This window comes from Phacochoerus africanus, chromosome 4 (assembly GCF_016906955.1).
Source record: "Phacochoerus africanus isolate WHEZ1 chromosome 4, ROS_Pafr_v1, whole genome shotgun sequence".
Lineage (NCBI taxonomy): Eukaryota > Metazoa > Chordata > Mammalia > Artiodactyla > Suidae > Phacochoerus > Phacochoerus africanus.
The window spans coordinates 73,493,945-73,515,214 of record NC_062547.1 but is presented as its reverse complement, the minus strand read 5'-3'; the positions used below and the strand labels follow the sequence as shown (position 1 = coordinate 73,515,214).

Genomic DNA, 21,270 nt, shown 5'->3' with positions numbered 1-21,270 from the left:
CTCTGACCACCTTGACACAGTAGTCAACATGAACAAGTCCTCTCTTCTCTCTGGAGATGGGGAGGGGGATCCATGCTCCTGAGGGTCCCAGTAGATCCCGACATTTCCACCCGCGGGGATGGAGAAGCACTGCTCTGCTGGAAGAAAGCCCTGATCTATCCAAAGTACCCCATACCAAGGCGAAGGCGACAGTCTCTGCGGAGTGACCAGATGTCAATTCTTAAATGAGATGAAACTCTGCCCTCTTCCCTCTCCTCAAGGTAAGGAGGCTAAGCCAAACATGGGGTCAAGTGCCCTTTTCATCAAACTATCCCTGCAAGGGCCTCAATTCTGATAACAGAAAAAAACAAATGAGAACAGATTCCACAAAAAGCTCAGAGACCCCTGTCTGTGCCCCTTCCCCCGCTTCCTGTCCTCTGCCCTCAAGCTCCTCACAGCAACCTTTGTCAGTTCATCCAACTGCAGAGTCTTTTCCCCACCACAAGGCCTTCCTAAGTCCTGCTGCTTTGGTCCAGAGCTGAGCTCTGAAGGCCAGGCCAGGTCTAACCACTCAGCCCTCAGCCTAAACATCACTTCCTCAGCTACGTTTGCTGAACCCACCTCCCAAATCTAAATTAGGTCCTTCTACTGTACACTGATGGCACATTGTAATTTTCCTTAAGGTAAACTTACAACACATTGTATGTATTTATTTCTTAAATGACTTTCCACCAGATGTAAGATTCACGATGGTAGTGTCTTTCCAGCTTTACAATCAGTGCCTGATTCTAAGTGAGTGAGTGAACAGGTTTTGGCTTAAGAGTGTTCTATGTCCTTTGGAATGCTTTTTCTGTCCCTAACCCACTCACGAACACCCAATCAAGTGACAAAGATCTAAGCAGAGGGATGACCTGGGCAGCCAGGATGACACAGCTGCCGAGCCTCTGCCTGGAATCCCGGTGAGCAGTACTACACCTACTCCTCCCACAGGCCCCCAGACCAAGGCAGGTGCCATGGCTTCCTATGAGACTACTTCACCTCCCAAATGTTCCTCCGAAGGCTTCTGAACAATTTTCCTCCTGCCCTGTGACCAGCACGTTACTAGGTTTATTTAAGCCATTATCCTGTTCCAGTTCTCAGACTACATCCTTAAGATGACAGCAGACACATGGAAGTCAACTGCTGACTTACTGTTAAAAAGCCCTCAAAACTGAGCATGCCAGCTTTAAGTCTTTGTTCCAAATGATAGTTTCAAGAAGTTGTAACTAACAGCCAGGACATTAAGACTATCGTTTTTATACATCTTTTCTGAGCAATGTTCTTGAGGTATTTGCTCTGCCTATCACCTACTCCCAACCAGGAAACAGAGCTTACTATCCACAACTGGTTAGGCTTTTTCCTCCTTGGAGTTTTTCTTTTTTTTTATGTTTATTTTCCCCCAACCAGAAATAAGAACCAGTAAAATTAACAAAGTGAGAATTAGGTTTCTAAACTTGCATACCTTTCCATATTTGCTGAATAGGTTCTTCAGATCTGTCGCTCGAGTTGTGGAAGACAGTCCACTGACCCACAGGTTCCTTCCGGAACTGCTGCTGATGCGACCTGGAGCAGGAAGGAGAAGATTATGCTTTGCCTCAAGGCATAACAGTAAGGAAGGACCATGCCTAAGACAGCAGCCCTCTCTTACACCCTAACTAAATCCAATCTTGACTTCTCTGATTTAAGAATTTAATCACTGCCAACACTCTGGACAGAAAATGAGAAATCTGGATCACAGAAAATAAGTTTTCTTACTTGAGGAATAATCACATCCATATCAGTTACAAATTCAAATGTCTTTCAAAGATCAGCTCTCAATTAACAGAACAATTTCTAATATTCCATTATTCAACGGGTAGAAAGATTCCTGTCCTATAACAGGACTTTCACTATTCCAGAAATGACAATCCCAACAAAGACATAAAATACTGAAGCTCAACAACATTTAAAACTGTCTTTCAGGATATCATTAAATGATAGATTCCACTAATCCATATAAAACCAAATATTGGATCCAAAATGTGGATACCTGCGGGCCCCTCCCTCCCCAAATAAGGGATCCATAGGTAGCTAGCGCCCTGCCACATAAGCTAATTCATACCTTTTTCATCTTTAATGATTGGCTTTATATCTTTTTCTTCCTTAAAAGAGCTAGAGACAAAAGTTAATGTTACTCATACAGGAAAAAAACGAAAGAACTAAATCAAAAGTATGGTATGTGCTAAAACTGAATACCTACCAGAAAATTAGTCTGAAACAGAATTTTAACAGGCACCTTTACAAGCTTATATTGGAAATCTGACCCCCAAAATACAATGTCAGATTCTTAAAAGTCAATTCGATTTAGCTGAAGATGATAACACTTAACAATTTAAGACCACAACCATAGTAGGTTGAGAAAAACAAAAGGAATTGAAATCACCCATTAAAAATACACAAAGAGAAATAAAACATTCTTTAGAAGTAAACTACAATTGCAGTCTGGCTGGCCAATTGCAGAAAAAACAGCTTATGTGTGTCATTAAACGACCAATGAAAAGGAGATAGCGTCTGGTCTAAAACTGAGAAAAAACAAACCTCATTTTCTGATCAGCGCCCTCACTGGCTGAGGACTCTTTAGGAGCCGGAGGGACTTCATTACAAGCTTCAAAAGCAAACTTCTTCACGTCTTCTTTGCTATCCCTGGGCTCTGGGCTTGAGGCTTCCGGGGGCGCTTCCGCGGCCTCCTCGCTACAGGCTTCCGCGTGCTCTGAGGCTTTACTACTCTGCTCAACTGGCTTCTCTAGCCCTACAGGCTCACAGTCCGTCCTCTCGCCATCGCCTGTCTGCTCCACGGGCTCCCTTTTCACTACCGCTAACAGGGTGTCTGCCTTGCTCGACTGAGCTTGTGCTGTTGACTCGCTGGCCAAATCTAAATCACCCTCCTCCGGATGGGCGCTGCCAAAAAGGTCCTCTTCCTCCGCAAGCTTTCTGTCTGGCCCCACGCTACTTGTATCCTGTGCAAATGGCTGCTCCAGCTCGGAACCTTCTTCTTTTACTGGCTCAGATTTACAAGTTTCCCCCAAAATGTCGAGTATTTTCTCATTTTCTACGGATTTAACAGGAATAGAATGGCACAAGGTTTAATTACCAGGGAAATAAAGCAATCACAAATGCGGAACTGGCACGGCTGCCACACTAACACGAAGAGAACTGCTAGCTACACAGAGATTGGAAAACCCGCGGGTACACAAACTTACACTGGTTACACTACCTGCGCTCCAACCGACTGCTAGAGTAAGCCTCTACGCTACATGGAAGAGAAAAGGCCCCCACAGATTTAAACACCTACAACCACGTGGTTGCTTCAACAGTCTTCTTCATGTGTTTCTGTTCAAGTCTGGGTCTTCAGCTTATTTTTCCAACGTCCAAGGTGCTGAATCGAATGCAATCACCATTCACTTAACGGCTCAATTTCCAAATTTCTTTGCAATTCTTTTAACAGTAAAGTCCAATAGGAAAAGCAGACACTCTTCCGCCAGCAGGAGATAAACGCAGTCCAGAAGGGGAACAATAAGTTGGAAATTTTCATGAAGAAACTCTGTTTCCTCTTCTGGAATCCAGTCACTTCTTAGGTTGTAAGTGCCCTGACCACTGCTTTATCCTGCCTTAACTGCATTAATCAAAATGACTGCAGCAAATATCACAAGATCTGTTTCATGTGTAGAAACACATGGAAGAATCACGAAGGAGTGGGGGAAATTACTTATATGCCACTCTGTGTGGTTAGAGAGATGAAAATAATCACTACATCTCACAAATATATTTGACCTCCAGAAACCAGAACAGCACTTCCACAGATCTGGTGATACGAATGGGTTTCCAATCTCTGATCCTTGTACGATCTGGATTGTCCACCATTAAAATAATTTACAAGACCATAACACAGCTTAAAATATATAGACAGCTTGAAAAAAAGAGCGAGAAACTTTCAAACCATAACTGTCGTGTTTCTCTTATCAGTACCTGGCTCCAATAGAGGCTGTTCTTCAATATCCTATTGAAAGAAAAAAGAAGACAAAGAAAATTCACAAAGACTTTAAAAATTGGGCAGATTCCCCTAACAGATACAACTTCCAATTACGTATGAATAAATCCTTGCTCCAAACAAGATTCTCCCAATGTATTGCAATCTAGGGAGTTCTCTTGTGGTGTAGCAGGTGAGGATCCAGTGTTTTCACTGCAGCAGCTGGGACTGCTACTGTGGTGGTACCAACTGGGAACTTCCACATGCCATGGGTGCAGCCAAAAACAAACAAACAAAAAGCCCCAATGCATTCCATTCTACAAAAGTTCAATGAAGAGAAGCTCATTTTGTTGGTTTTGCCCCAACAGAAGCCTACTGGTAGCAATAATACTGCCTGCAATTCCCGTCTTGGCGTTGGTTGACTAATGACCTCCATAGCTGGCAAACACTTCCACAATCAAGACAGAGGTCACACAGATGGCCACTGCTTTATACATGACTTGCGAAAAATGTATTTCTCTCGACATAGAACTGTTCTTTATAACTGGAACCTGAAAGCAAACCCCCTTTCTCTACCCTGCTCCATACCTCACCTCTCCCTGACCCTTCCCTGTACTGAACACAATGGCTCATGGACTTTGGTAGTCAAGGCCCACCCTGCATTCTCCAGCCCTACAACAAGCCACTCTCTCTTCTGTCCCAAAGTTTCCTTTCCCCCTTCACCCAGCTAACTGACTCATCTGACCTCAATTCAAATTGCACTTCCTCTGGGAAGCCTTTCAGTGCTTTTATAGCCCAAGTGCCTGAACTTCTCCCCCATCGAACTTCTCTTCAATTCTAGTTATACTTTCTTTGGTCAAGAACACCACAGCCCCTAGGCTATAAAACCTATTGCTGACTAGTTTGGCTCAACTTCCTATCCCATCAGACAGTTTAGGAGCGATGCTCAATGATTAGTTTTTTTACATACAGGCACACACACATTCTTTTCCATGACAGAAAATTAACCACTCGCATGGTTAATGTCAGCCATGCAGAAGCAGGTGCTAAGTTACCGGAGGTACTTTGAAGTCCAACGAAGCATCCAAAGTGTTCTCAAAACCTTCCCCATCCACCTGTAAGACAAAACACAAGACTACTTTGTGGAGACAGAACTATGAATGCCAAGGCCTTTACCTCACCACCTTCCAGGCCTCTTTGGCTGCTACCACCATCTCCAAGCCCCTTGCTGGATTACAGAAGTCCCCCTAATCCCAGGGGATACACTCCAAAAACCCTAACGTCAAAAACCTCAGACAGCACCAGACCCTAAATCCTGTTTTCTCCTATCCTAGCAGGCAGTGTATATAGTGTGGGTACACTGGACAAAGGGATGATTCTTATCTCAGGTAGCATGGTTTCATCTTGCTACTCAGACAGTGTATAATTTAAAACATACAAATTGTTTATTTCATTTAATATTTTTAGACCCTGGTTGACTGCAGGTAACTAAAACCTCAGAAAGCATAACCATGGCTAAGGAGAGGACTGCTATATTCAGTTTATCACCTGCCTCCCTTCCCATTTCAGGACTAGGTGACAGCAACATCTGACAGTGGCTCAGGGGGTTAGCGTTCTGTTGGCACTGGTCAAATGAATGAATGAGCAAATTCACTTCCCAGGCAGCTTCCACACACTAGTGGTTGTCAGCATACATTGTGCAGCCTCAGAACTTCTGAAGCTGAACTCAAAAGGAAAATGAACTCTGCACTCCTCCAATTTCATTTGATAGCAGCAACTGGGCACTTTCTTATAGAGTACTTCATTTAAAATATTTAACTTGATGGTTTACTCTTTTTACTATGCAAAAGAAAAACTTTATCTTACAGATATATAAAAATTGAAGGCCTTTCACCTTTTTTTTTTTCCTTTTTTCTATTACTTTGGGCCGCTCCCATGGCATATAGAGGTTCCCAGGCTAGGGGTCGAATTGGAGCTGTAGCCACAGGTCTATGCCAGACCCACAGCAATGCGGGATCCGAGCCGTGTCTGCAACCTACACCACAGCTCACAGCAACACCGGATCGTTAACCCACTGAGCAAGGGCAGGGACCGAACCTACAACCTCATGGTTCCTAGTCGGATTTGTTAACCACTGCACCACGAGGGAACTCCCCTTTCACCTTTTCAAGTGAAATATAAAAATTTCCCTTCCTTAATATTTTTTCTTTTTTCCTTTTCTAGATCTAAAACTTATGACCTGGGAGTTCCCGTTGTGGTATAGCAGAAACAAATCTGACTAGGAGCCATGAGGTTGCAGGTTTGATCCCTGGCCTTGCTCAGTGGGTTAAGGATCTGGCATTGCCGTGAGCCATAGTGTAGGTCACAGACGTGGCTCAGATCTGATGTTGCTGTGGCTGTGGTGTAGGCCGGTGGCCACAACTCTGATTAGACCCCTAACCTGGGAACCTCCATATGCTGCAGCTGCAGCCCTAAAAGGACAAAAAGACCTCGAAAAACATACGAAAGACAAAAAAAAAAAAAGTAAAACTTATGACCTGGATGTTTCCATTAACCAAGAAGTCGGAAGTCCACGCCATGGAAATAATTAACATACACCAGGATCATGATGAAAGAGGACAATTCAAAGCTCAATGCTACCCTAGGCCAAGTTGTGGTGATATCTGGAATTTGTGACTTTTGACCATCAAGGTTTAAAGTTTACTCCTAAAAGGGCACTACCTCCCCTCCCCAGTTTAAAGCTATAATGCCTTAAATAAATGAAACCAAACTAAGGTGGCTGGGTATGTTAAGGCAGTAAGATTAAACTGGCAATTAGTTCTAGGAAGGCCACCACAGAGAGGTCTATGCCAAAAGGCTATGAGTGAAAAGCTGGGAAAGCAACACTGGTAATGGAATTAAAGCCGTCTCTGATATACAAGAAAATTAATAGTGGACCCCTTTAATTGGAGAGATTCTTCTGGAGGGACAAATACTTTTCTTCACTGTATTTCACACCTTTTAATATAACTGTCTAAACTTATGCATGGAATACACTTTTTTAAATTTATTTTTTTAGCGGGAGTTCCCGTTGTGGCACAGTGGTTAATGAATCTGACTAGGAACCATGAGATTGCGGGTTCAATCCCTGGCCTTGTTCAGTGGGTTAAGGATCTGGCGTTGCCGTGAGCTGTGGCGTAGGTTGCAGATGTGGCTCAGATCCTGTGTTGCTGTGGCTCTGGCGTAGGCTGGTGGCTACGGCTCCGGTTACACCCCTAGCCTGGGAATTGCCATATGCCACAGGAGTGGCCCAGAAAAGGCAAAAAAGAAAAAAGAAAAAAAAAAATTATTTTTGTAGGGCTGCACCTGCAGCATATGGAGGTTCCCAAGCTAGGGTTTGAATCTGAGCTGTAGCCCCCCGCCTACGCCTATGCCACATAGGACCTGAGCCATGTCTGTGACCTACACCACAGCTCATGTTAACGCCAGATCCTTAACCCACTGATCAAGGCCAGGGATCAAACCTGAGTCCTCATGGATGCTAGTCAGATTCATTTCCACTGAGCCACGTCAGGAACTCCCTTTCTATAACTTTTTTATACCTTTTATTTAAAAAAATACTTTTACCAATACCGTCAGTGTTTCATTTTATGACTTATGCTGAGAAAGTATCTCCTATCCAATTATAAAAATATTCTCCAATACCACAGGGAAGGTATCCATTAGCAAATATCCGACCTGTGTGGAATTTAAATGGATATGATTTACCCCAAGGTTTAGACATCAAATTAAGTGTTTGTTTATGTTGACTGGTGATTTAGCCCCATGTCATCAATCAACCACCAGCATGTTCTGGTACAGATGAAAAGCAAATAAGCACCAAGGAGCCCCATAGCTGCAGCGCGTTGCACCACACCTGTGTTACCTACAGCATGTCCTGTGAACTGAGCAGGGAGCTCCCTTAGTTGCTCGGCCACGTAGTCTTTGCTCTCACAAAGGGACTCGAGAATGCTGTCAGTGCCATCCTCCCCGAAGTCTGGAGCACTGCTATTCTCGACTTCGGTTTCTTCTAACACACTAACATCCATCATGTCGATGTTCTGCAAGCTCTCCAAACTTGCTTCCATATCCTCCTGTAACGAGGAACGAAAGGCGTCAACAACCAGGTGGACTAGGACACGGAGTTCCTGCCGCCTTCTCTGCTGTGACACCACATACCTGTCCATCTCTGGAATCTTCTTCCAAGCCATTGTCTTCTGTGCCTTCCTCCTCCATCTTTTGTCCTAATTATAGAATAATTGTGCAATCAGACAACACTCGGGGTTCTGGCCTCATAATCAGTGTACATAGGATCACACACAGTTCAATCTTGGAGCGAACATGGGACAAGGAAGCTAAATATGCCTGTCTTCTATCATGTATAATTTCGTCTCAACAGGAACATGAAAAAAATCTAGATTTCTGAATCCTATCAAGGTAATCTGACTTTATACCAAATATCCAAGCTTTCAAAACCACTCCAAACTAAGACTAACATCCCCCCCAAAAAATGGGCAAAGGATAAAAACAGGCATTTCCCAACAAGTATATTTAAAAATGTAATGCCTAGGAGTTCTCTGTTGGTACAGAGAGAGTGAAGGATCCAGCATTGTCACTGTGGCGCTTGTTCATTCCCTGCCTCAAGAACTTCCACATGCTGGGGGCTAGGGGGTGGGGTTCATCCATACAGTACCCAAAGAACGGCAACCTAACATCATGTGCTAAACTATGGACCTACTGGTTCCCCTAAGCTCTACCCACTGAAAGCAGGTACCCTGCCTTTCATCATTCTTCACCCAGAACTTTTTTTACAAGAGAAAAAGGCAAATACTAACATAAAGTCGATCTTCACCCTGTGTTTTGTGAACGCCATGGGACTACTGAGAGTTAATATTAGGTATTTCCAATGGAGCTGGAAGGAAAGGAAAATGAAAACTTCTAGACTTAGAAGGAAAGTGAAATATTTGGGCTCCACATGTATCAAAACCCTTAAAAATGTACACACTCTTTATTCTTGAATTACCCTTAGGACACACACTAAAATGTCTGACAAGGAATTCAAAACAAAGGTTATTTATCTCATACAACACACACAGACTAAACAACCAAAATTGGAAAAAAAACATGGCACACTTTGTTCACGTGGGATGCCAGTATGAGGAGTCAGTGGGGGCATGATGTGTAATTTGGTGATGTTTGGTGACACAGCATTATGACCAGAAGTGCTACTGGCATGTAGTGGATGGTTGGGATGCCGCCCAACAATGGGACTTGTCCTACCACAAAGCACTCCATCCAAATGGGTAAAAGTGCTGAGTTTGCAAAACTCTGCGGCATAGCACACATTTTGCACCTTGAAAAAAATTATGCTTTTAAAGGCTATTTAATAATATGGGAACATGCCCACAGAACTACCACACAGATCAACTTTTATTAAAAGGCACATTTTAGGAGTTCCCGTGGTGGCACAGCGGAAATGAATCTGACTAGGAACCATGAAGTTGCGTGTTTGATCTCTGGCCTTGCTCTGTAGGTTAAGAATCCGGCGTTGCCGTGAGCTGTGGTGTAGGTCGCAGACACAGCTCGGATCTGGCATTGCTGTGGCTGTGGTGTAGGCCAGCAGCTGTAGCTCTGCTAAGACCCCTATCCTGGGAATCTCCATATGCCGCACCGTGGATGCAGCCCTAAAGACTAAAAAAAACAAACAAAAAAAAGCACGTTTACACATGCCAAGTGTTGAAGATGCAGGTGTAAAACACACAGATGAATATGGCTAAGACAATTTATCAACTGTGGTAAAGATGCTGAGCAATAAGAGGCACTTTCTTTTCATATACATACTTTATGTTTTCAAAGTATCTAAATCTATCATAATAACTTTTATAATAATTTTTAAAATGAAAAAACTGAAAGAAACCTCAATCTTTGATAAAACATGCCAACTACAATTTCTACACCTTAAGTACTGCCATTATTGTCAATGATTACTCAAGAAATGTAGTTTTATTACATGTTGGGCACCATGCTGTTTAAATTTTTTAATACTCCCTGCCCACACTAGCAGATTTTTTTTTTCTTGTCTCTTTGCCTTTTCTAGGGCCGCTCCCGCAGCACATGGAGGTTCCCAGGCTAGGGGTCAAATCGGAGCTGTAGCCACAGGTCTATGCCAGACCCACAGCAACGCGGGATCAGAGCCGTGTCTGCAACCTACACTACATCTCACGGCAACGCCTGGATTGTTAATCCACTGAGCAAGGCCAGGGATCAAACCCACAACCTCATGGTTCCTAGTCAGATTCATTAACCACTGTGCCACGACGGCAACTCCCACACCAGCAGATTTATCATGTGGATTTGATGCAAGAATTTGGGGAGTTCTCTGGTGGCCTAGCTGTTAAGGATCCAGCATTGTCACTGCTGTGGCACAGGTTGGATCCCTGGCCTGAATACTAAAAACACAGCAAAAAAAAAAAAAAAAAAGGGATTTTGGTTCCACTCCAAAGCTGGCAATCCAAAACTCAAGCTGTACCACCCCCCTTTATGCCTAAAGCCAGCATATCCCTTTGAAATACAGTTTAAAAATGTTTGGGGAGTTCCCGTCGTGGCTCAGTGGTTAGCGAACCTGACTAGTATCCATGAGGACACAGGTTCGATCCCTGGCCTCGCTCAGTGGGTTAAAGACTCGGCATTGCTGTGAGCTGTGGTGTAGATCACAGACGAGGCTCAGATCTTGTGTTGCTGTGGTGCAGGCCGGCAGTTATATCTCTGATTTGACCCTTAGCCTGGGAACCTCCATATGCCACTGATGCAGCCCTAAAAAAACAAAAGATGGGAAAAAAAAAAAAAGTTTGGTAATTGCACCTAATTTCTCAGCCTCAAAGAGTAGCCTGCAGTGTCCACAAAGGATGTAAATAGGAGAGCTGTAGACTAGAAAGCTTCACTAAGCGATACCCTGAATGGGAGTGAGATGAATGCTAGGCCTGGTCTTGGCTGACTCAAAGCGGAAAAGGGCGTGGGGAAAACTGAATAGGGGACAGGCACAGATTACAGAAAACCACATTTTAATCTCAAACATAACCTAATTCAAAATTTTAATCTTTCAAAACACACCCAGCTTTCAACCTTTTTGCCCATTTAGATAAGTTAGGGAAAATACCTCTTATTCTGATTTAGAATGGAATTTTCTCTCAGTTTAGCTACTTTTTACTTTTGACAGGCATGAATGCCTATAATTAGTCCAACTTTGTGGCAGTCTTTGGAAACCAAATTTCTACTAACATTAAGGACCTAATTTCAACCAGGACCATGAGGATCTAGCACTTTATATAACTAACCAGGTGTCCAAATACCTCCAAAGAACACACTAGCTCTACGACTTCTGCCCCAGGACCTCGACTACTTGTTTCCTCCCTGGGCTTTGGGGACTTCTCTGAAAAAGGGAAGAGGAAGGGACTAGTTCCTTCTAATCCTAAATTCCAGCTACAACTAGCTCTATTGGTATAAACACTCTCTATACCAATGGAAATAACAATTGTCAAGGTTTTTCTGACAAAATGCTAATGCAAGTAGCTCTGATTTGATCTGTGCTTTTAACCCAAACTTCCAGACAAGAATTTGAAGCAGCCAGCTAAGGTTTAGCTTTTTAATTATTCAAAGAACCCTGTTAGGAAGCAAGAACATTTTTGAAAGTAAACCTTGAACCTTAGTTTTAAATGAGCACCTACACACAAAAATGTTTTAAACAATAAGTTGTTTCACCTACTCAAAACCAGACTTTAAGAGCACGAATAACTTGACAGCAAAAGCACAAGGACATATTTATATGTTTCCTGCTAAAGACCCAACCCTCACAACCCGTATTTATTTGTGCAGTGTTTATACTTGAAATAGAGTTTCATGAGCAGCAAACACACACCAATTTTTAAAATTAAATTTAAACTTAAGTCTCTTAAATAACCTAACTCAAAAATGTAACATTCCAGAACGTGTGCACAAGATTTTAACACATGAGTTTTGGAAAAGTCCTTCTAGAAAAAGTTGTTAAAAAATGTAAATTGAGGAGTTCCCGTCGTGGCTCAGCAGTTAACAAACCTGACTAGCATCCATGAGGACACGGGTTTGATCCCTGGCCTCGCTCAGTGGGTTAAGGATCCAGCCTTGCCGTGAACTGTGATATAGGTGGCAGATGTGGCTCAGCTCCCTCACTGCCGTGGCTGTGATGTAGGACGGCAACTTCAGCTCCAATTGGACCCCTAGCCTGGGAACCTCCTTATGCCTCGGGTGCGGCACTAAAAAAACAAACAAACAAAAAAAGTAAATTGAGGTTGCTGAAAATACTGCTACAAAATCTTTTATTTCTTCTTACTTTTGAACCAGCTGTTTCCCATTGTCTGAACTCAGCACCTCTTTTTTATTCCTTTTTCCAGCTATAGGTTCCTGAATACTAAAAACATAGCAAAAAAAAAAAAAAAAAAAAGGATTTTGGTTCCACTCCAAAGCTGGCAATCCAAAACTCAAGCTGTACCACCCCCCTTTATGCCTAAAGCCAGCATATCCCTTTGAAATACAGTTTAAAAATGTTTGGGGAGTTCCCGTCGTGGCTCAGTGGTTAGCGAACCTGACTAGTATCCATGAGGACACAGGTTCGATCCCTAGCCTCGCTCAGTGGGTTAGACTTGGCATTGCTGTGAGCTGTGGTGTAGATCACAGACGAGGCTCAGATCTTGTGTTGCTGTGGTGCAGGCCGGCAGTTATATCTCTGAGGTTGAACTGGAGCTGCAACTGCCGCCCTATGGCACAGCCACTTCAACAATGGATCTGAACTGCATCTTCAACCTATGTCGCAGCTTGAGGCAATGCTAGATCCTTAAGCCACTGCGTGAGGCCAGGGATCAAACTCACATCCTCACAGAGACAACACTGGGTCCTTAACCTACTGAGACACAACGCAAACTCCTGAACTCAGCACGTCTTAAGATGAATGGACACATACAGCTTTGAAAATTTTTTTGTAGCACCTTTCAAGAGAACAAGTCCATCATATAGAAGTTTCAAATTATACTATCCTTATCACAGTAAATTTTGATAATGAGGACAACATCTAATGAGGTTCCTAAGTTTTATGAAATTAAATACTTCCAAAAATAACTGAACTCAGCCATAAAAAGGAATGAAGTACTGATACGCGTTATATTATAAATAAACTTTAAAAACAATGCTCTGTAAAAGAAGCCAGACACAAAAGCCACATGTTACATGATTCCACTTATATGAAATGACCAGAATAGGCAAATTCTCAGAGACAGAACCTTGACTACATATTGCCAGGGGCTTGGGGGAGAGGAAGATGAGAATGAGCACAGGGGGCTCTTCTTGGGATAACGGAAATGATGTCAATCTAGTGGTGACGGTTGCGTAGCCATGTAAATACTAAAAACCACGGCATTATACACTTTAAACTGGTGAGTTTTACAGCATGTGAATTAAAAAAAAAAAAATCATGCTGGTAAAATATAGCCTAGGTGCAAATAATCCAACAATCTATTTTGGACTCTAGAGAAGTTGGGTTCTATTTGGTCTCAGGTTGGTGTCATTTTCCTTGATTTGAGACCTATTTTTTGAACCAGGAAGGAAGCCAAGGAGACCAGTTGGGGCAGCTTTAAGAGTGTGCCTTACTCTAGCTCTTTTTTAATCGCAGTGACAAGAGCTGAGATGTTCCTAGTATGTATTTTAATTTAACTTGGCACCTACAGAGCTCTATTTCCCCCAGCACTCTGATGGAACCACATGTTAGGTAGTAGAAAAGTAAGCTAAATGGAGGAAAATGAGGTCCAAAGGAGCTTTTCTGACCTGGGGAGCAGGAAGACTGCTAAAAAACCAGTTCTCTACATTAGCGCTCTGAAGGCAGAGGCCCCAAGCAGCAACAAGTACAAGTGGATACCTTTAAGGCATCTCTTTGTTGTCTTCTTGCTTGTGGCTTCCAAGGCGATGCCAATTTCATCAGGCCCCTGCCCTTCTTCCTTCACAGCCTATTAGGAAGAGACAGATTTTAACATTACTAAAAACTGCAGGGCATGTACTGTTCTCTTTTAAGCAATGACTTCCCTGTGAACAAAGGTGAACCCTTCCTTGCAAAAAGCAAGTCTGGTTCTGCTATCTGGGCTGCAAACCCCAAAGGCACAGGATGATCCCAGTACCCCCTAGTTCTCTCTGGGCTCCTCACCCAAAAGGCAGACAGTTCAGAAACAGGGTCAATGACAAGTTCCAAAATGATCCCTAACCTCCAAAATGCCCCTGCTCTAAGTCAACAAAGTAACAGGCAGAAAGGCGGCAGGGGCAAAGGGCTGAGGAGCTGGTCAACCCAGCCATCTTTGACCTGAGATAGAAAAACACCCATCAACCTGGGTAGAGGAGAGGTTAGTGGTTCCACTCAACAAGTATCCCAGTGCCTTCTGGGCCTGGGGGTGCGCGGGGAACCCAGGGAACTCACAAGGTCCTGACCCTCAAGAAGCTAGTTCTGATTTGGGAAATGACAACGCCCCGCCCCAGTTTGTGTCAAGTGCCCCTGAGGTGGGAGCAATAAACACAGGATGGTGCGATATGGAGTCAGGGAAGTGCAGCAGAACTTAGGGAGGCTGGTCGGCGACTCGACATCTCAGACCCCAAAATGACAAGGCGCCAGACAGTTGTTGACCTGGGAGAGGAGCAGTCCGGGGGGAAAAGCAAGGGAGGAACAAAGGTCCTGGGGCAGGACCCAGCAAAGCACCCCCACCCCGAGAAATCTCAAAGGATCTTCAGTCTTGGATCTCCAAGAAAGAAAACCTCTCCAAGACAGAAAACCTCAAAGGATCTTTCTCTCTTGGATCTCCAAGACAGGAAACAAGAGCAAGTAACGGAAAGCACTTGTCCAAGGTCACACAAACAGTCTCCAACCCAAACCCCGGTTGCAGTCTAGAAGCCACCCTGCAGCTATAGTGCGCTTTCAGCACTCTTGAAACGACTAACTAGAAAAAAAGGACGAGGCAAGACACAGAGGAGCGGTGACGAGCCAAGGTCACACAGCCGGATCCCCGCGGTCCCTGACAGCTCGGGCTGGGTTCGGCCACGAGAGAAGCGGGCCGGAGGCGCGCCGGGCCCGGGAGTCACGGTGACAGGCCCGCTCGGGGGCGTGCCCCAGCTTCCTGCGCCACCCCAGGGCCCCTGGTTGCCTCACCTTCTTGAGCCGCTCCATCAGGACGCTCTTGTTGCCACCCGTGTCCAGGTTCCGCTTCTTCAGCTCCGCCCGCAGATCGATCACCCGCAGGTCGCTGAGCCGCCGCGTCCCGGCTTCTGAAGCGCCCGAAACGACACTGGCCGTGCCAGAACCCGAGTCACCGGACCCTGCCGGAGACTCCGCCATCCCGGGCAGCCCGTCTCCGCCACCTACTCTTCACACCGCCGGCGGCAGTAGCGGCTCTGAACACAAAATGGCGCCGCCGGCGAGGAAAACGCACTCGCTTCCTCCCGCCCAGTTTTTCCGGCAGCGCATGCGTGAGGCCCCTACCGGGATTCTTAGCAGCAAGCACGCTAGCGCGTCGACCAAACGCACGTGACCCGGCACAACGCGCAGGCGCCGTAACTGCAGTACGCATGTGTGCCGGCTGATCGCGGCGGGAGGCCAGCAAAACGCAACACGCCTGCGCGCAGTTCCCCAAGTCTCTCACCACGCATGGGCAGACGCGACCGGGAGCGTCGAACCCGCGCCGGGTGCGCCTGCGCAGGAGCGAGGCGCGCCGGGGCGGCTGGAGCGGTTCCCTCTCAGGCGGCGCCATTTTGTGCTAGAAGCCGAGATAAATCCTGCCCGGTTCTGTGTCAAGTGGGCGGCGGAGCCAGGGTCCCTGGAATGGCGGAGGCTCTGTCAGGCCTAGGCGATTCGAGTGCGGCGGGCGCAGCCGCTCTGAGTTCCGCCTCGTCGGAGACCGGGACGCGGCGCCTCAGCGACCTGCGGGTGATTGATCTGCGGGCGGAGCTGAGGAAACGGAATCTGGACTCGAGCGGCAACAAGAGCGTTTTGATGGAGCGGCTCAAAAAGGTGGAGCCGGGGCCTTGGGGGTGGGCAGGAAGTGGGTTGGGGGACCCCGGCAGCCACGACGGTGGCGTCCTGGCCTCGGGGTCCGCCCCCGGCCCCGTCTGCGGCCTGCTTTGGGCCTGGCGCTCAGCGCTTCTCCCCGCTTCTCTCTGGCTCCGACGGGAGCTCCAGGTTCAAAGTCTAGAGTCGCATCGGGCCGAGACTGGGGAAGCAAACGGGGGAAGTTTGGGGTGACGGGTGACATCGGCCAAGGCCTGTGTTTTCCGCATCATTCACTGTTTTTTAGGGATTTTTTTTCGGTTGGTTTCATCCCAGTCTGCGAAAGTGGACGCGGAACCTTGAAATCCTCATTTCTTCCGCGGCGTGGGGACTGGGCCAAGGTCATTCGACCCGAGTGGGGACGTGGGGATTTGAACCCAAGCCGGCTGATTGCCTGAGCCCGTGCGGGCCGCACGGTTCTTCTTTGGGAAGATAGATGCTCCTTGATCCGTTATGGCCTTGAAGCCTTGAATGAACTGTTAACAAAGTAATCGTTCCGAAAAAAATTTTCCAAGAGAGAGAAAAAACGGCTTAGGGACCTTCCAGCACGGACTCGGGGACACAGCACGCAAAGGGAAGTGCAGTTAGCAATCGCGAGATAGAACATAGAGGGTTGGGGAGAGGGCTCTGCCAGGCCCAGGGGCCTGATCTTGGGCATGGAAGACATTTACTACCCCTCCTCGATCCTGTTTCTTTTTGTGTTCGAAGAGGAAAGTAATAGTTCTTCCGTGCTAGGATTAAGTAAGATGGCATGAAACAGGCTTGGCGTGTTGCCTAGCACATGTAAACACTCAGAGGTAGTAGGATCGCTGTTACAAGTCACTTTTCTTTCTGTGCCACCGTTTGATATTGGCAAGAGGCAGAGGGTGGTTCTAACCCCTGTCTTGAGGGGTTCTGAGGGATGCGTGTGAAGAGCAGTGAGTTTAAGTAAATGTTGGCGCCTTTCTGTTTCACCCTATGGTTTGCTTTATTCCTGTGGCTTCTTTCTTTGCCTTTTTGCAACCTAGGGACACTTGTCTTGGGTCTTCCTTGTAATCGCTAAGCCTTGCCACTTAATCCAACACCCCCCACCCCACCCCCAAGCCCTCCAGACAGTGCGGTTTGTGACTCATTCCACCCTCCTGCCTCCCAAACAACTGAGGATTGGGGGTTTATTTATTAATTGATATTTAGAGGAAGTGGGGATTATTTTCTTTTATCTGGTTGAGAAGCTCAGGCTTGAGAGTGGTGAATTACTTCCCTTGAGTCAGTTGGGTCTAACTCGGAAAGCCTGTGTTTCTTTCACTATGGATACTAACTTCCTTTACTCAGACAGGTTAGGCATTTGATTAAGATGTTTACCTGGAAAAGATGCAAGCAGGATGAGGGTTGAAGGCACCGCCCCCTGCCCCCTGCCCCCCATCCATGTTGTTAGTAACCTCCAGAACCTCTTGTCAACAAAGCCAAACTGGGGGGGGGGGGGTATCCTTTTTCCCTTTGTCTACAAGCCTGCAATGCTGATAAGATGGCACTGAACCTTCCTGTCAGGCTGGTGAATGAGACTGGTGTGTGACTTCAGAAATCTTCTGTCACTAGCATCTCTGAGGGGACAGATCCATCTTTCTTCCTTTTCAGTTTCCTAGGGATGTGCTCAAATTACAAAAATACTATCAGTGTACACACCTATCTGCTACTCTGCCCAAGCAAATCTGGGAGTACTGATGTTTTTCTCTTCTATGTCTATCAGCTAGTTTTTCGTCCCTTTGTGTTTTTTTTTTTTTTTTTTAAGGAAGGGCAAAAGAGGGAAAGGTGGGGGGAACACACAAAGTGTAGTTTGCCGAGGCCCAAAAGAATCAGTCATAGCCTATAGTTCCCCCTAGGGATGATGCTATAAACACTACACCCAGAGATACACTGAGGGTCAAACTGGTACACCTGTCTGAGGTAGTTCTTGTACCAGAATCTTGGTGTTCCAGAATCTTCTTTCCCCAGGAAGAGGGTGAGGAACTTTCTGTGCTTTCCTTGATCCCAGGAGATAACTCAGTCTTCTGGTTCTGGCTTCAGAGAAAAGGGAGGGATTTTCTTTGTTTCTGGTAGAGATTAGGTATGGAGCCCCCTAGCCCCATTCTAAATTTAGACTGGGAGACTCCAGAGAATCTTTGAAGCTGTTTACAAATAGTCTTTGAAATGGGTTTAAACAGAACTATTGTTCACAGGATAGTCTGGTAGAGAAAGGGTTAACAAAATATAAATGTGAAACTCAGTATCTCAGGATATCAGCATTGACAAGTTCAGTTTTTTTTTTTTTTCTCCAGAGTGCCTCCTTGGTGCCTGGCACAGTGCTGAGCATGAGTGGGGGCTGTTCAAGTAAACAGTGGGCTTTTGGAGTGGGAGGTGAGACTTGTCAAGAGAGCCTCATAATTCTGTATCTGATGAAACAGGTCCCCTAGTGGCTGAGAGTGGGACCTTTGGAGTCAGTCATAAATATGTGTGATAGGATGAGGTAGTACATGTCACATCCCATCCCAGGCCACACACAGCAGGAAATCAGCCAGTGAGTGTTAGTATTCTGTCCTGACGGTGCTGAGTACAGGCATGGCAGGGAGAGGGGGTCAGGGAGGGTCAGACAGCACATTGTTGAGTGAAGTCATACATAATTGGAGAGTGTGCCTTTTCCTTTCTGAGTTCTTTTGGGCCTAGGAACAAGGTGAATCAGATTGTGGTGATAATATTAAATAAAAGCCTAAGGTTTGGTGAGTGCTTGCTTTATGTGCATAATGATAATTCTTGGAGTTCACTCATGGCTCATCGGGTTAAGGATCTGGTGTTGTCACTGCTGTGTGGCTCTGGTTAACTTCTGTGGTGCAGGTTCCATCCCTGGCCCAGGAACTTTGCATGTCATGGGCACAGCCAAAAAAAGTAAAAGAATTTTCACAACAGCCTTCCAGAGTAAAGACTTTTCTTAATTAGTCCCGTTTTCCCAGTAAAAGAGAAAATCAGAGCTACTAAGTAAACCCATCTAAGATCTGGTAGGTCAGAGACCTTAGGCCAACATAGACTGGGCGAGAAAAGGACCATTCCAGATCAGCTTCTGTGAAATTCAAATCTGGATGCTGCCTTTTTGAATGAACTTTTCTTTTGTCTTCCCTTTAGGCAATTGAAGATGAAGGGGGTAATCCTGATGAAATTGAAATTACCTCTGAAGGAAACAAGAAGACATCAAAGAGATCCAGTAAAGGTATTGCAGATTTTATAAGCATTGCTAATGTTAGGAGTTTATTTGAAAAATCTGGCTCTCTTTGCTAATGTGCCTCTGGACTGCCCTGATTTAAAGAGGACCTTGAAAGGTTTGCAGTTTCTTTCAAGATCCCTACACTATATTTTATCTCCATTGTACTTGGAAATTCAGAAGATGGAAGGGTTGTTTACACCTCTACTCATTTTCCTCTGTAGTTTTCTCAGCAGCCCTTGCTTATCTAGACCCTTAACCTTCTTTTAAAGTCAAGAGTATTTAGGATGGGCGTTCCCGTCGTGGCTCAGTGGTTAACGAATCTGACTAGGAACCATGAGGTTGCGGGTTCGATCCCTGGCCTTGCTCAGTGGGTTAAGGATGTGGCATTGCCGTGAGCTGTGGTGTAGGTCACAGACTCGGCTCAGATCTGGTGTGGCTGTAGCTGTGGTGTCAGCTGGCGACTAGAGCTCTGATTGGATCCCTAGCCTGGGAACCTCCATATGCTGCGGGAGCGGTCCTAGAAAAGGCAAAAAGACCCCCCCCCCCCAAAAAAAAGAGTATTTAGGATTACTTAAGTCTCTGACCAGTCTGACTTGTAGAAGATAACCTTGCTTTTAAATACCACATGGTCAAAACAGAGTGAGTTGTCACTTTATAGACATTGCTCTCAGAAGCTGCCTGCCACATCAAAGCGAGATTCTACGTGGCGTTAATGACCCTCACCATCTGCCCCATCTTCCCTTCCCACTTCTTCCCCAACCACTTTCCTCTGTTACATTTATCTTTTACCGGGTACTAAACACATGACTTACTTTCTTAGCCCTCTGGGCCTTAGCTTGTACGTTCCCACTCTTCCCCATCTGTCTGCATTCAAGTACTAGTTTATCGAGAACAGCTTCTCAGCCCACCAGTAGCACCTTTTCTCTCCTTAGGTCCTTTACACTGCCTTAGCCTGGGTTTTAATGCTTATGTCCTCCTACCTTGTGTCATAATTAGATTGTTGAGGACAAGGGTTGCATCTTTCTTGTCTTTCTTCTTACTTAGGATTTACTCATTGAGTTACTAATTGAATTCAGTGCCATTCAACTACTGTTTTTAGAAAGAATCAGCTAAAACCAGGCATTTGGGTTCTTCTGAAAGTTCTCTTGGTAATGGGAGAACTTTTTATTGCTCAGGCCCCAAAACAAAATGAAATACTTTCACCCGGCCAGTGGTGAAGAATTGGGCATGAAATATCTAAGAGGCAGGCACCAGTGTTGACTGCACTGTGCAGTATGGAAGCTCTGGGAGAACGGCAGTCAGTGACCTCACTTTGGAATAAAGTCAGTTCTGTGGATCATAGTACATCATGCATTTTTGGCCTTGCCCAAATAAATGTTTTTGCCAAGGCAAAGAGTACTGAAAAATCAACAGAGAAAGGCAGTCATGGAGAGAGAAAAATAGATCCTGTGGATCTCCTTTTTCATTTTCCTATTAAAAAAGGAAAGGTTTAAATGGTTTTTAGAAATACTAATGCGCACTAAGTAAAATGTTGAAATTCCTTCCTTTCCATTCAGGAGGCAACCCATTATTAAAAGCATGGACGTATTTTCCCAGGTTTGTCTGTGTGTATGCAGTTTCTGAAAATACATGCAGAAAGAAAGTTGTGTACACACCTGTGTACATTTGTTCTTTAAAAAAAAAAAAAAAATCGGAGTTTCCGTTGTGGTGCAGTGGTTAACGAATCCGACTAGGAACCATGAGGTTGCAGGTTCGGTCCCTGCCCTTGCTCAGTGGGTTAACGATCCGGCGTTGCCATGAGCTGTGGTGTAGGTTGCAGACGCGGCTCAGATCCTGTGTTGCTGTGGCTCTGGCGTAGGCTGGCGGCCACAGCTCCGATTAGACCCCTAGCCTGGGAACCTCCATATGCCG

The 21,270-nt window shown here is 45.4% G+C and overlaps 2 protein-coding genes across 5 annotated transcripts in view; one reads left to right on the top strand and one right to left on the bottom strand.

The window, feature by feature from the left end:
• The window catches only part of SAFB2 (scaffold attachment factor B2), a 37,601-nt gene extending 22,014 nt beyond the window's left edge, over window positions 1-15,587 (bottom strand). Inside the window, exons 1-9 of one of the 4 annotated variants that reach the window (XM_047777400.1) lie at window positions 15,255-15,587; window positions 13,983-14,070; window positions 8,222-8,286; window positions 7,933-8,136; window positions 5,080-5,139; window positions 4,024-4,054; window positions 2,596-3,106; window positions 2,120-2,169; window positions 1,481-1,581 (exon numbers count right to left, since the gene is read on the bottom strand). In XM_047777400.1, the coding sequence (XP_047633356.1) occupies window positions 1,481-1,581; window positions 2,120-2,169; window positions 2,596-3,106; window positions 4,024-4,054; window positions 5,080-5,139; window positions 7,933-8,136; window positions 8,222-8,286; window positions 13,983-14,070; window positions 15,255-15,440 (1,296 nt within the window). In that variant the 5' untranslated portion in view covers window positions 15,441-15,587. The remainder of the gene's footprint in view (window positions 1-1,480; window positions 1,582-2,119; window positions 2,170-2,595; window positions 3,107-4,023; window positions 4,055-5,079; window positions 5,140-7,932; window positions 8,137-8,221; window positions 8,287-13,982; window positions 14,071-15,254) is intronic. The other 3 variants (XM_047777402.1, XM_047777403.1, XM_047777401.1) reach the window with 3 other exon arrangements.
• Window positions 15,588-15,765: 178 nt separating this feature from the next.
• SAFB (scaffold attachment factor B) overlaps window positions 15,766-21,270 on the top strand; it is a 34,381-nt gene continuing 28,876 nt past the window's right edge. Inside the window, 2 exon segments of the mRNA XM_047777399.1 lie at window positions 15,766-16,112; window positions 19,281-19,365. Of these exon segments, the coding sequence (XP_047633355.1) occupies window positions 15,924-16,112; window positions 19,281-19,365 (274 nt within the window). The 5' untranslated portion in view covers window positions 15,766-15,923.